The following is a 13,238-nucleotide window of genomic DNA, read 5'->3' as shown; positions in this document are numbered from 1 at the left end:
TGGGACATCTGAAACAGGAATCACTGCAGTTGACAGGGGCCCAGTGGGTCAGTCCACTTATGAACTTCTGAATTACTGGCCTGGAGACTAGTTATAAAACTCCAGAAATGGCCAGGCATGGTGGTACATATCTGCAATCCCATCAGCTCAGCAGGGTGAAATAGGAAGATCGAAATTTCAAAGACAGCTTTAGCAACTTAGCAAGACCCTGTCTCAAAATAAAATATTAAAAGGACTGGGAATGTGGCAGTGGCTAACCATCCCTGGGTTCCATCCCTGGTATCTCAGGGAAACAAACGAAACAAAAGACTAATAGTAAGAAAACAAAGAGAGCAAGCTGTCCACGCAATGCCAACTCCAGGAGTGAACCAGTAGCCAGTAGGGAAATGAATACAGATGGAAGAAGCTTCCTCCTCCCCATTTCAAAGGTGTGATGGTCTCCTATTTTACTTTACTAATAAACACAACAGCCAGGCCTTTGTCACTGAAACAAAAGAATTATTAAACAATAACCAAGGACTCGCTTGAAGCATAGCATTGCAAACTCATAATCCCTACATTTTTAGCTACTATCATTTCACTAATTGACAGAGTGATTTTTATTTTCTATGTGTAACGCATACAAAGACTGTATACTTTTACTCGATAAATGATTACTTGAGACAATCTTAGGTGTTTTATAGAAAATAAATTTGTAATCAGTGTCTATTACTAGGGCTGCCTATAGTTCACACTGTTATGTGGCTTTGAGACAAAACACAGCTTCTGAAAGAGTTTCAAAATGTGTTTAATAAAACTGGCCCCACACTTTTTAGTAAACCACATTTTTTTGTTTTTTTGGTGGTGCTGGGGATCAAACCCAGGGCCTTGTGCATGAGAGGCAAGCACTCTACCAACTGAGCTATATCCCCAGTCCAACACTTTTTAAATATATTTTCCTTTAGTTGTAGAAGAGCACAATGACTTTATTTATTTATTTTTATGTGGTGCTAAGGATCAAACCCAGTGCCTCACGTGTGATAGGCGAGCGCTCTACCTCTGAGCCATAACCCCAGCCCTAAACCACATTTATATGAACAATGTTTTCTCTTGCAGAACTTTAAAGGAGTTTGTAAATTTCTTGAAGGCAGAGTTGGTGTCATACTTCTCTGTTCCCCTTGGGGCCCACTTTCATGGTGGCTCCTACATGAGAGGCTCTTTTTCATGTTATTTGCAGATTGATATATGGCCATTTTGGGTCACCTCAGGAATTTACTTATGATCCCATCTAATCTCCCACTTTTGTCTTGATCCCATAATGTCTGGTGCAGATGAGAATAATGGTGAAATAAAAAAAATGTGCAGGGCGCTGTTCTAAAGGTTTCTAAAACTCCAATGCACAATATTTTATTTAAGCCTCACAACCAGCTCAGGTAGACTGGTTGACTTCTTTATCATTATCTTCATCATCCCTAACAGCAGTACTGTAATCAGCTCCAAGTTAAAGAGGAGACCAAAAGAAGAGAGCCTAATGAGACTGCCAAAGATCACTCAGCTCCTACATGGCACAACAAGGATGTGAGCCAGCCACACTGGCTCCACAGTCCATGGGCTTAACCACTTCACTACCATCTCACAGGGAATACCCATTGCCACACCTGTAAAAACCTGAAAAGTTAAAGCAACTAATAAAACATTAGTTCAGATATAGGACAGCAATAATCTCCCTGTAATCATATTGTGTAGGCTGAAGCCAACAGAGGATGTCCTTTCTCTGTTTCCACTTTTCCTCCTGAGGGTATTGACCTACGGGTTACTTATAAAGAGAAAGGCACACATACACCAAAAGAGAAAGGGAGAGGGGGAGAGAGAGAGAGAGAGAGAGAGCGAACTTCAGGGGATTATTCCAAATAAAAAAAAAATCATTAGCACCTCAATGTGTTCAGCACTGAGAGTGGGTCAATCCAAATAATAAAACATTAAGTAGCCACTGAGGATTATGGTTTTTATGACACACAAAAAAATATTTACTGTGCAAAGAGGAAAAAAGCAACATAGAAAAGTATGATGAGATAGTATGTAATGTCAAGTGCCCATAGCGGTCTCCAGAACATATGTTGTTATGTAGCAAATAATCTAAATATACGAAAACCCTGAGAAAGAGACATGGCAAACTAGCAATGCTTGCCTCTGGGTAAGAATTAAAAGAGTTTTCTTTCCAACAACTTTACAATTTTTAATGTCCTCATTTCTTTGTCCTATAGTAATGATTTTTTCACTTTAAAATCAGGAAATAGAGAGCTGGCATGTAGCTTGGTGGCTCAGCATTTGCCTGGCCTACACAAGGCATGAGTTTCATCGCCAGAACCATTAGGAAAAAAAAAAAAAAAGTCTTCTTTCAGTCTTCACATTGTAGGAGCTGACCTGCAAGAAGAGGGAGATTCCCAACCTACACATATTTTTCTGTCAACAGGGGGTGGCTGTTACCAGCAACTACTAAAGCCTGTCCTAAGGTAAGCCTGGCTACTGGTAGTGCCAGATGGATACACAGACTCCCTGAGTCTAGAACCATGCTGAGAATGTGAGGTGAACATCACCGAGAAGCAGGCACACATCATTCCACAGGCTGAAGCTTTGTAAGAAATATTCCAAATCTGTGCGCCATGGTTTGTTTTCAATCAAACTGAGAATGTTTTGTGATAGGAACATCAAAGGTGTCATGACTTTCTGTGATTATAAAAGTGTTGACAGATACTAAACAAGTGATATTCAGAAAGTAGTAATTCCTCATGATTAAAGTATTTACACAGTTTACTGTTTGTGATACCCACTAAAGCTAATACCGGCTTTTCTGGAGTTATTCTAGCCTTAAGTGTTCAGGATCCACTTAGTGACAATTATGATTCAAGATGTGGTTCTCTGGACTAAAACCACAGGAATGCTTGAAGGCAGCCAAGTTTTCCAAGTGCAGTGTTTGACTGATTGAGTATTTATTAGCATTCAAATGAGGGAATGATTGGGGCCTGGGTGATTCCTGTCCCCATCCAAGCTTTAGGCTGGGAGCCCATTTCTCCTTTTCCTGTCCCAACAGGCCTATCCCTGACAGAGCCCAGACAGATGTAAAAGATAATACATAGAAGGGTGGCTGTGGGGACTTAACAAACCAAAAACCTTTTAAAAGAATGCTTGCAATCACTGCTCCAGGATGAAGAAAATGTACCCTACATTCAAAGATCTTCAAAGTCTATACTAAAAAGTCATAAAGATGAAAGGAAACTGCAGAAGATAATATTTAGGACACATTTTTCTTGTAAAATACCTTTTACCTTCTTATAACGAAAAACACTGCTAGTCCAGACCTTAAATGCTAAGGGCACTCATAGACTTTGACAGAAGTCTCAGATACTTAGAAAGTTTCAGAACAAATCTTTCATCAGACTTATTTATTTATTTATATATTTATTTTCATTGAGCCTCCAAAAACAGTATCATGAAATTCTTAGCTTTGAAGCATTCAATTTCACTGAACTCACTTCACCTATAAAAGTCAATGACCCCAGTTAGGGCAGGCCTAGCAGCTTGTGGAAGGAGCTATGCAATTGAGTCCAAAGACAAGAAAACTTGAGGGTTTCAGCAATTATTAATCATATGGAAGTTCTTTTAATTCAACAATAATTGATATAAGCCTAAAGTGCTAAATATTTGATTTTTGTAGCTTGAAACTTATTAAAGTCAATTATTTAACTAGTCCTTTTTTTTTTTTTTAATGACACAGCAGTAGAAAGTATTTTGGAACAAATTTTAGAAAAGTATGTTCAGCTCAGCAAGATGTTTTTATGGAAGCAAGAAATGGAGAAGACATGATCTTTCATAGGCACTACTTTCATTATTTTCAAGCCACTTTTAACATATGCTATGCACATCTCCGTGTATGTGTGTTCATCATCTAGGTGAGTGTCTGGGCTCTCCTAAAAGAGAAAAATGGTAAACATGCATTTCACTGATCTTTTCAGTCAACCTCAAAGAATGATCCTCTATACTCTGCATAAGAATTAACAAGTAGCCAATTCAGAAACTCAGCTTCAAAATTCAAAAGATCATTTTTTAAAAACTAGCTGCAAGGATAGGTATTAATAAAATTAAGGATTAAGCTAAAACATTTAAATGTATCTTTTAGAAAATGTAATTGTTTTACTAAAAATAAATGATCACAAACCTCATAACAATTGTATCAATATTGTCCCTACAATATTACAATTAGAAATTTCTCAACAAGTTTTAGAAAGAAAAAAAATTAATATATGAAACCCTGAAGGTAACAGAATTATTTTATTATACTTTTGTACTAGAAAATCATGAATGATTATCTATCCAGTAAAATTGCCTCCAAGCCACATAACTAATTTTTCTCAACATTTTTTAAAAAATAAGGAATGCTTCAAAAATCCGTTTCATCCTTGGGCAGGGACCATGCTGATCTCTGTAGTGTTCCAGTTTTAGTCTCTGTGCTGCCAAAGTGAGCACATCTGCAGCATTTTATCTAATTTATTTCAGCAGAGATAAATACAAGCCTTTTTTAATTGTACACTTTTTTGTACAAAGTACAGGCTTAAAGTTAAATTTCAAAAAGTTCAAAATGAATAAATGAATGAATAAAAGGTTTTCTAAAAGACCCTGCTATTCCAATATACTAGGAATAAAGAAACATAAAACTAAAAATCATGAATGATCAAGAAGAAATGAATCATGACAGGCATGGTGGCACGCACCTACAGTCCTAGCAACTCAGGAGACTGAAGCAAGAGGATTGCAAGTTCAAAGACAGCCTCAATAACATAGCAAGATCCTATTTCAAAATTAAAAAATAAAAAGGTGTAGGGATATAGCTCAGTGATACAATACCCCTGGACTCAATACCCATCCCCCCCAAAAAATAAAAAAGAATTGAACCATAACAAATACATAGGTGTTAACTCAGATAAGACTTATATTGTCTTATGTTTTGAGGATGACTCTTGTACAACAAACTTAAAATTACAAATTCTTTTTTTTTTACTAGCAGGCAAAGCTTTTTTAAAAATGGTAATCTACCTATAAAATAAATCATTGGAGATGCTGTTTTTAAAAAAAGTTCTCTGATGCGGTGGCACACACCTGTGATCCCAGCAGAAGGGAAGCTGAGACAGGAGGCTTCAAGGAAGAAGAGCCCAGACATTCACCTAGATGATGAACACACATACACATAAATAGGAAGCAAGACCCTAATTAACTTAGCAAGACCCTATCTCTAAATAAAATAAAATTAAATTTAAAAAGGGCTGGGGATGTAGCTCAGTGGCTAAGAACCCCTAGATTCAATCCCCAGTAGACTCCCCCTCACAAAAAGTCTTCTGAATACCTACTTCAACATTACACATAAGTATCTGCCTGTTTACAATAATATAGAAAAGAAATTAAGCTATGAGCCTTAACATTACAATAAAGCCAAGCTATGTTTTCATTCAGATTTCCCAGGGTTATCAACAGGAATGCTGTATGTGGTATAGGTAACTTTTCTAAGTAAATGCCTGAACTCACCTAACAAAGATAAATGGAAAGCAAATGGAAGGAAGCAGGTGGATTTGAGGTAGGGAATAACAGAGAGAGAGGTGAGGCAAATCTTGTGGACTGATGTCTGGTTCCTGTTAATAAAGGGCAGAACAATAGCTCACCTGTCCCTATATAAGAAAAATTAAGCAAATCATCAAGGCAATTTTTGGATAATTAATTTCAGAAAATTAATTATCTGGACCTAAAAGATTCCAGATCACTGATGAGAAGATGAATTCTTGAATTGTCATAATAGTGCCATACTATTAGTTTTACTTTCTTGGCTATCAACTAATCAGATAGCTATTCTATGCCTTCCTAAGTATTTCCAAGTCTCCATCTTGTTCATAGCTTTTCCACTACCTGAGCTGAAAGACTCTCCTTTTCAAGGAATAATGCAAAGCAACTCTTGGATACAGAGTGGTCAACTTTAGAATTGGATCCCTAATGTACCATAACAGTTTTGGAAGCATCAAAATAAATACAAGAAGCAATCTTCAGGATACCACAAATTGCTAATTTAACAAGACGTCCTAAGTAAAGATTTTTTTCACCATATAGTAACAAATGCAAACACATAGAAATGGATAATATAGTTACAAAACAATCTAAGTAAAGGTGCTCTTATTCTTGGAACTCAGAACCAAGGATCACAAGAATATAGATCATTTCTTTACGTTCTTTTTTTTCTTTTTCTTAACCACTGAGCCATATCCCCACTCATTTATTTTTTTATTTTGAGACAAGGTCTTGCTAAATTGTTCAGGGCCTCCCTAAGTTGCTACGGCTGGCTTCAAACTTGCGAACCTCCTACCTCAGCCTCCTGTGCCACTGGCCTATACATCATTTCTTGAAAGATACATGAAAGATCAAATCAAAGTTCCCATACAACTTTTTTATTATTTTCAAGGATCACAACATAGACCACATTTTCCTTTCTATTCATTTTCTGGCTTTTTGCTCTTAACCTACCACATATGATCCCAGTGATTTCTAAAATTTACTGGATGACACACTGAATTCCTCACACTTAAGACTTTTTAATCTTAAAAATATTAAGAACTGTGAGTCTCCAAAGTAGGTGGCAACAATATAACAAGTATAGCATGGACACAGTATTTTCCTAGACAGCTGACCCAAGCCATACTTGCTGTAATGCTAATAATGACTAAATGAAACTCTGGCCTATTCTGTTCTGTGGCCATAGGCTGCACTAATTTTCAGCAATATTTCTGGAAGATGCATGCAGCACATCACAGGTGAATTTAAGGGAGCAATTCAAAGCAATTCTCATTACAGGAAAAGTAATGACCTAGTACTATGCCTTCATTTGAAAAGTCTCATCAGCCTTACATTGCTATCTTTTGAATAAAATACTAATATAACATTATAATGCTCTTTCTAGCTCTTGAATCCTGAAATTGTACATTCTGTTACTTTCCAAACCTCATATATAAGAAAGGATATATAGATGAGCAACTCCTTTTAAATTCTTGCCATTTTTTCCTTTGGTAAAATCAAATTTGTGAATAAAAAGTTTTCCCTCTGTAAGGACAAAATTTAACTCTAGAAATTTCTATCTCCTAACTTTATAATACAGACTACGAATATAAAAACAATAAACTCTTTATAACCATCACCACAGTAAAAAAGAGAGCAGAAAGTCAGAAAAAGTACAAAGCACTGAAAGGCTGGATGTGTGAAGGATGCCAGGAGAGGGGGGAGGGTTTCATGAGGTTCTAGGCAAGCCCTCTGATGACGTCACCTCACATACATAATGTTACAGCAGTCAGCACAGGCCTCCTGCTTTCTTATTGGAGAACACTGTGTCAGCCGACATCAGAAGATAATCATCATTGGCTAGACAATTACAACTGGAGCAACTAGCATCCACTGTTGTTAGCACAAACCTGGCAGGCTGCTGAAAGAGGAGAAAGCAGAGCCTGGCTTTCCCTCTCACTCAATGAATTTTATGTTGCCTTACCAATCTTTTCCCTTGCTAGCAGCACTTACGAATCAAGTCAGCTATTAGTGAGAATAACAGGTAAAGGCCAGACATCTCATAAAAGAACAATGTGTCTCTATTTTCAATGCTGTAAAATCACAAGGGCTTTTCAGTGTAAAATTGGAACTCAAAAACACTACTTGGAGCTAAAAGCAGGCAATTTCCTCTACCTCATGTAAGAAACTCTCACCCAGATAATATTACTCAAGATATTTTTAACTGGACATGTAGTTTTAGGATGTGCCTCAGGATGATTCTCCAGGGATATACTTATTACTTCCCATTTTTTGCTAATTTATTATATATGAAACTATTTGATACCAAAAAAATTTTTTTGTATGTAGTGCTGAAGATCAAACCCAGTGCCTCACACATGTGAGGCCATCACTCAGCCACTGAGCTACAACCCCAGCCCCTGATACAAAAATGTTTAAAACCTACAGTATTCACTTCATGTCTAGGCCAATGAATATCAGTTTAAACATTAAAGCAATAAACTTGATAGACTTGTGTCAGTCCAACCCTTTAAAATATATAAAAACACCACTTCAAAAATAGGGCCCCATTCCCTGAATGTTTGCTAAGTTAGCAGGTCGGAATTATAGAGTGTATTTAACAAATTCTTACTCTAGATTCTCTTGAATGATGCTAGTTAGCTCAGCCAAAATACAGGCAAAGCACCATTCCTGGCCCTTCTCACAATTCTTCAAAAGCCTGTTGAGCTCATTTATGACAGAAACATTCTAATTCCCTAAATTAGTAAGTTTTGTTTGAGGCTATGTCTAAGATTTTTAATGACAATTACAAATAAATTCTCAAAAGACAAGGTAGTGGGATTAAGGTTGTGGCTGAGGGGTAGAGAGCTCACCTAGCACATGGGGGGTGCTGGGTTAGATCCTCAACACCACATAAAATAAAGGTATTGTGTCCAACTACAACTAAAAAACAAAATATTAAAAAAAAAAAAAAAGACAGGGTAGAAGCTTCTCTTCATGGTGTTTTTCTTCCAGAAGTTATTTTAAACCATTTTAAGAGAATGGGTCTGAGAAAGTTAAGACTCTGTAGTTTCCTAAAATTTCCCCCTCCCCAAAAGGGTCTATGCCCTTCTGTTAACAAAGGAAATTCTTTTTAAAAAATCTTAATTTTTTTCTTATACACCTATCTGAAGATTTTGTGGCTGTTTTGGAGGGGTAAAGACAGTTCTAAAATTGGATCACCAGGATAATGGGAGAAATGCACTGGGGTAAAAGAAGAAAGCAAGACAATTAGAGTCAAGAAGAGTTACAAGAAAGGTATAACTGCCAGCAGGGCTCTTGGACTGTAATATGCAATTCACGAACATAAAATTAACAAACAAGGCAGCAGGAAGGGAAAAATCACAAACTGATTATAACATGGATTGAAAATGCAAGGGAAGGACAAGCATGTTAAATCTTGGATATATTTTAATTTAAATCACTGGATAAGCATTTCCCAGGCATCTATCAGGTGCTTTGAAACATCAAAAATGGAATAAAGATTGTACCCTAAAGATCTGATGGTCTGGTAGAGGGCAGGCAAATATCCACGTATATAAATTTATAATTGCCAGGAAAAGATATTGCCAGAAGACAGATAAAGAGCCAGGAGGAAACAGTGGTAAGGGCTTCACAGGCAAACAGATTGGTGCATTTTTGCTGTTTTCAGTCCTGTGAGTACTAATTCAGCGAACGCAGAGAAGAGGCGGGAAATGGTCCTGGGACAGGCATAGGAAGTGGCCTTAGAGAAAAAGCAACAAACAAATAAGAGGCAGTATCGACCGCGGTGGTATAAGAAAGGGCTAACAGTGAATGGAATCAGCGCAGGGCAAGGGGAAGCCGACTCCGGAAAGGGCAGATCCAACCAGGAGGCACCCAGTCATGGGCACAGCAAACATTAAAAAATGTAGAGCACACGGGGCTACTGGAGGAGAACACAAGTAGTGCAGCAAGAAAATATACGAAAAACGGCTGCAGAGAAGACCTGAGCCCTAAGCCGGCCAGGAGCTCTCTCCCGCCGTCCGCCGGCTTGGGTCACCGCCCCCTCCCTGCCTTCAGCGCCACCCTCTAAGCCGGAGGAGGAAGTGCAACTAAGGAAGCACCCAGGTGGCGGGGCACGAGGGGGCTCGGCTTCCCCGAAATGCCCCGGTCTCCTAACATCTAATCTCCAACGACAGCCGGAGTCGCGGTATACAACCACCTTCGGACCCAGCCCCGGGGATCTCTACCTTGGTGGCCTGGGAAGGCACCTAGCCCCCCACCCCGTGCCTGCTGCATTTCCCGTCCTTCTTAGCAGCTCGCGCTCCACTAGTAAAATACAGTGTGACCGGACGCAGCCCGGGGGCCTTCGGCCCACGGCGCCCACCAGCCAAGCCGCAGCCCGCTGCAGCCCGAGTGAGCACGCGGCGTCCGCCCCCGGGCAGGCCCAGCCCTGCTGGCGCGCGCGGGCAGGGGGAAGGCTCCGCCCGGATGTGACCGCAAATGGCCAGTGGGCCGGTGGCCGACGGGTTGAAAACTAAGGCTGCACGCCTGCCCGGAGGTGAGAGGAGAGTAGCAGCCGTGCCTTCAGACTCCGATTTGCGACTCCGGGGGACTGAGAGAGAATAAGTTGAACCCCTTACCCCAGGCAGTGGCCCGCGGCACCCCTTCCTACTGCACCAGCCCGCCCCTGCCCGGAGCGCGCCAGCGTCTCCAGTTTCCCATTGATGAGCGGAGGGAGGGAAGGCAGATTCCGCACGCGGCGGCGGAATCTCCAGAGCCCCGGGTCCCCTAGGGTAGGACCCTCCACTATCAAGCCCCAGGAGGCGGCCGGCCACTGCCCAGCTACGGGGAACGTTTTGCTTGCACTTTACAGAAAGCCAGACCCGGGATTAAGGGAAGGAGGGAAACGTCTGCCACAGCTCAGTCTAAGAGGAAGAAGCAAGCTGAGTTCAACCTCCCCTATTAAATATTGCAAGGTGACACAGGATCGCCTCCCACACAGGGATTTTCAAAAGGACTAGGGGAGGAAACACAGTAAACAGGAAAGATGTTTTCCCGAGGTGAAGTTTTTCTGTGTAAGATCTCCCAAGGACTCTTCAGACCGAGGGGTTTCTAATCTGTGTGCCTGGACTCCAAACAGCAGCTTCGCACTGAATTAGAAGTGAGTGTGTCCAAAAGGCGTTTCCGTAAAACAGAAACTTAATAATGGCGTGGCTCCACTCGTTCGGGTTCATTCATTTTTATTACAGTTTTCATTGTCCCCTCCTCTCCGCCCCTCCACCCCCAGTCTCTTTATGAAACCGGAAAGGGATCCGCGTGGGGAAAGGGGTCCTAGAAAGGAGGCATCCGGCTGGGGAGCGGCAGACAGAGGAGAGCAGTGAAGTAGAAGAGCTGCAAGGAGAAAGGAAGGACACCAGGGATGGGGAGAAAGCAAGGACCAGAGCCGAGGGCGGCGGGCGGGAGAGGGTTAAAGAGAGCCAGCGATAGGGTCCTCCCTCCATGGCTTTGCACAGTTCGGTTGCGAGAGGCCAAGCAGAAAAAAAAAGAAAAAAAAAAATCCCAAATCTAGATAAAAGCCAGGAGGTAGCACAGGTGGGGAATCCGGACTGTGGCATCTCTCTTGCCTTCCCTGTCGCGCAGACATCACTCCTGGCACACATATATGTTCTATGTTATATAATCTATATAAAGATGCCTGCTTAGTCGCGGTTCACACAGGGCACCCACCGACCTCGCGCTCATGCAGCCCCAGTGTCTCCTAGACCTAGGAACTCCGCGTTTGGCTAGCTGCTGCTCGCGATTCACCGCTCCATTCACGCCCAGACAGGGAAATACCGACATTAATGCACTCCAGGGAGACGCACAGGGCTCCCGGGAACAGTATCACGCGAAAGCATCACCTACCAGTTTTCCTGCATCCATTGGATCGCTTCATTCTCGTTGAACTGCTTTTCGAATTCATATTCTTGTAAAGTCAACACTGACATGTTCATTGGGGCTGATCTTCGGAGTCCCTACGTGTTCTCTACACAAAATAAAATAATCTGTAAAGCGCTTGATTTCGAGTGCTCTCCTGTCTGCTTCCCCCACCCACCCCCCTAGGTCTTCCCCGGCCTCTCAGTCTCCGGCAGTCGATCTCTCTCCCAGCCTCTCACAGCTACATCCAGGGTTGAGCATTGCCTGTGCCACGGCTCCCCGGTCCTCGCTCTGGGGTTCTCCTCCTCCCGGCGTCCGCATCCACAGTAGGAGGAAATGAATGCCTTGCGGTCTTAGTGCCCGCACGTTTGTCCATCACGCTTTTTACTCGTCTACAGGGAAATCTCCTCCCCCTCATGCGATCGGAAAATTAACCCCTTGCCAGGGAGGGCGCGAAAGAGCGAGACCTCTCCCCGCCCAGGGGGGCAGTTTTGTTTACGTGAAGGTGGTTGGAGGAGTGGGGGAAGGGCACGGAAAGGGAGGAAGTGCCCTGGAGGTCACCCACAAACCTCAGTCCCAACCTCGTGGGCCTTTTCGCCCTCCCTGTAAATGAAGTTTCGCCGTGCGGAGCTCAGCCCGGAGGCGCGTGGACCCACGAGCCTGGAGAGTAAACAATTGGGAAATAGTAAAACCTGCCAGCTCGCTCTTGCAGGAGATCTCCAGGCTGCTCTCAAATCGCACGTGAAGGGAAGGCGGTCTACCTCCGCGACCCCGCTGGACCCTCCGGAACCTCCCCCAGCCCCACCCGGGAGCTCTGGCTTTGACTCACATTTTCCAGGGGCCGGCTGGCCCGCAGAGCTCTTCAATCGCGTGCAGACAGGGGATGCTGAGGATGAGGACGGTCGAAAGTCAAAGGAGACTAGGAGCCGGAAGTGGGAGGAAGAGCAGAGGGGCATAGGTGGAGGTTTGGGTTGGGGGAGAGGGATAATTAACGAACAGAGGCAAAGGAGGAAAGGAACTTAGCATATAGAACTGGACCAACTGGTCCAATGCAAAAACTTTATTTGTATGCATGAGTAATTTTGCTTTATTTATTATACATGTAGGTAGAACAGAAGAATAATGCTTGAGGAGAGGGCTGAATGTAATGTTGACCACAGCTGAACCCCGCATCCTCATTTTAACCTCAACTTCCACACACACTCCCCTTTCTTTTCCTGGAGAGAATAATATTTTCTGCTTCCTAGGTCCCTTCATTCATTTCCCAACAAAAGTTGGGGGAAATGAAATATGAGACACGGAAGTGTAATAATCTAATATTTGGATGTAATAGTAAACAAAAATAAGGAGTAATCAGCAACCCATGCATTTAACCTTAGGTACACATTAGGACCAAGGAACACAATTTCTTTTCTCTGGTGTCCATTTACCCCACTTACCAAGTAGGCTGAAGAGTGGGTATTTTATTTAAATTTAGGTGCCCCTAATCTCTGAAAAGTGGGAACTGAGATAAATATCTCTGTAAGAGGAAGGTAGAAGAAATTAAAGAAAGAGACAGGGTTAAAAAATTTCAATATGATGTTACATAAATCAAGGGCTAGACTTGATGATTAGCATATTAATATATAAATTGACACACCTAAAGATCCACTTACAGACTTTATCTCTGGAGTTAAGACCCAGACCAAAACACTTGGCAAAATTAGGCTCAAAGGTGGGTGTGGTCAGATGAAAGATAAATATTTTAGTAT

General features: G+C 41.8%; 1 protein-coding gene and 2 non-coding genes across 6 annotated transcripts in view; all 3 read right to left on the bottom strand.

The window, feature by feature from the left end:
* Positions 1–11,967, bottom strand: part of Elovl6 (ELOVL fatty acid elongase 6) — a 119,936-nt gene extending 107,969 nt beyond the window's left edge. The window contains exons 1-2 of one of the 4 annotated variants that reach the window (XM_058583774.1): positions 11,752–11,967; positions 11,476–11,596 (exon numbers count right to left, since the gene is read on the bottom strand). In XM_058583774.1, coding sequence (XP_058439757.1) covers positions 11,476–11,564 — 89 coding nt within the window. In that variant the 5' untranslated portion in view covers positions 11,565–11,596; positions 11,752–11,967. Of the gene's footprint in view, positions 1–11,475; positions 11,597–11,726 lie in introns of those variants that run through there. The other 3 variants (XM_046458747.2, XM_046458748.2, XM_058583775.1) reach the window with 3 other exon arrangements.
* On the bottom strand, positions 839–911 carry Trnae-cuc (transfer RNA glutamic acid (anticodon CUC)). Its single transcript has one exon. It is a non-coding gene; the product is annotated as a tRNA-Glu (tRNA).
* On the bottom strand, positions 4,402–4,503 carry LOC124102783 (U6 spliceosomal RNA). Its single transcript, XR_006854982.1, has one exon. It is a non-coding gene; the product is annotated as a U6 spliceosomal RNA (small nuclear RNA).
* Positions 11,968–13,238: the final 1,271 nt, after the last annotated feature.

This window comes from Marmota monax, unplaced genomic scaffold, assembly GCF_021218885.2.
Source record: "Marmota monax isolate L192 unplaced genomic scaffold, Marmota_monax_Labrador192_F-V1.1 WCK01_AAM20220418_F8-fsc00002, whole genome shotgun sequence".
Lineage (NCBI taxonomy): Eukaryota > Metazoa > Chordata > Mammalia > Rodentia > Sciuridae > Marmota > Marmota monax.
This window is presented reverse-complemented; position numbering and strand designations above follow the sequence as displayed.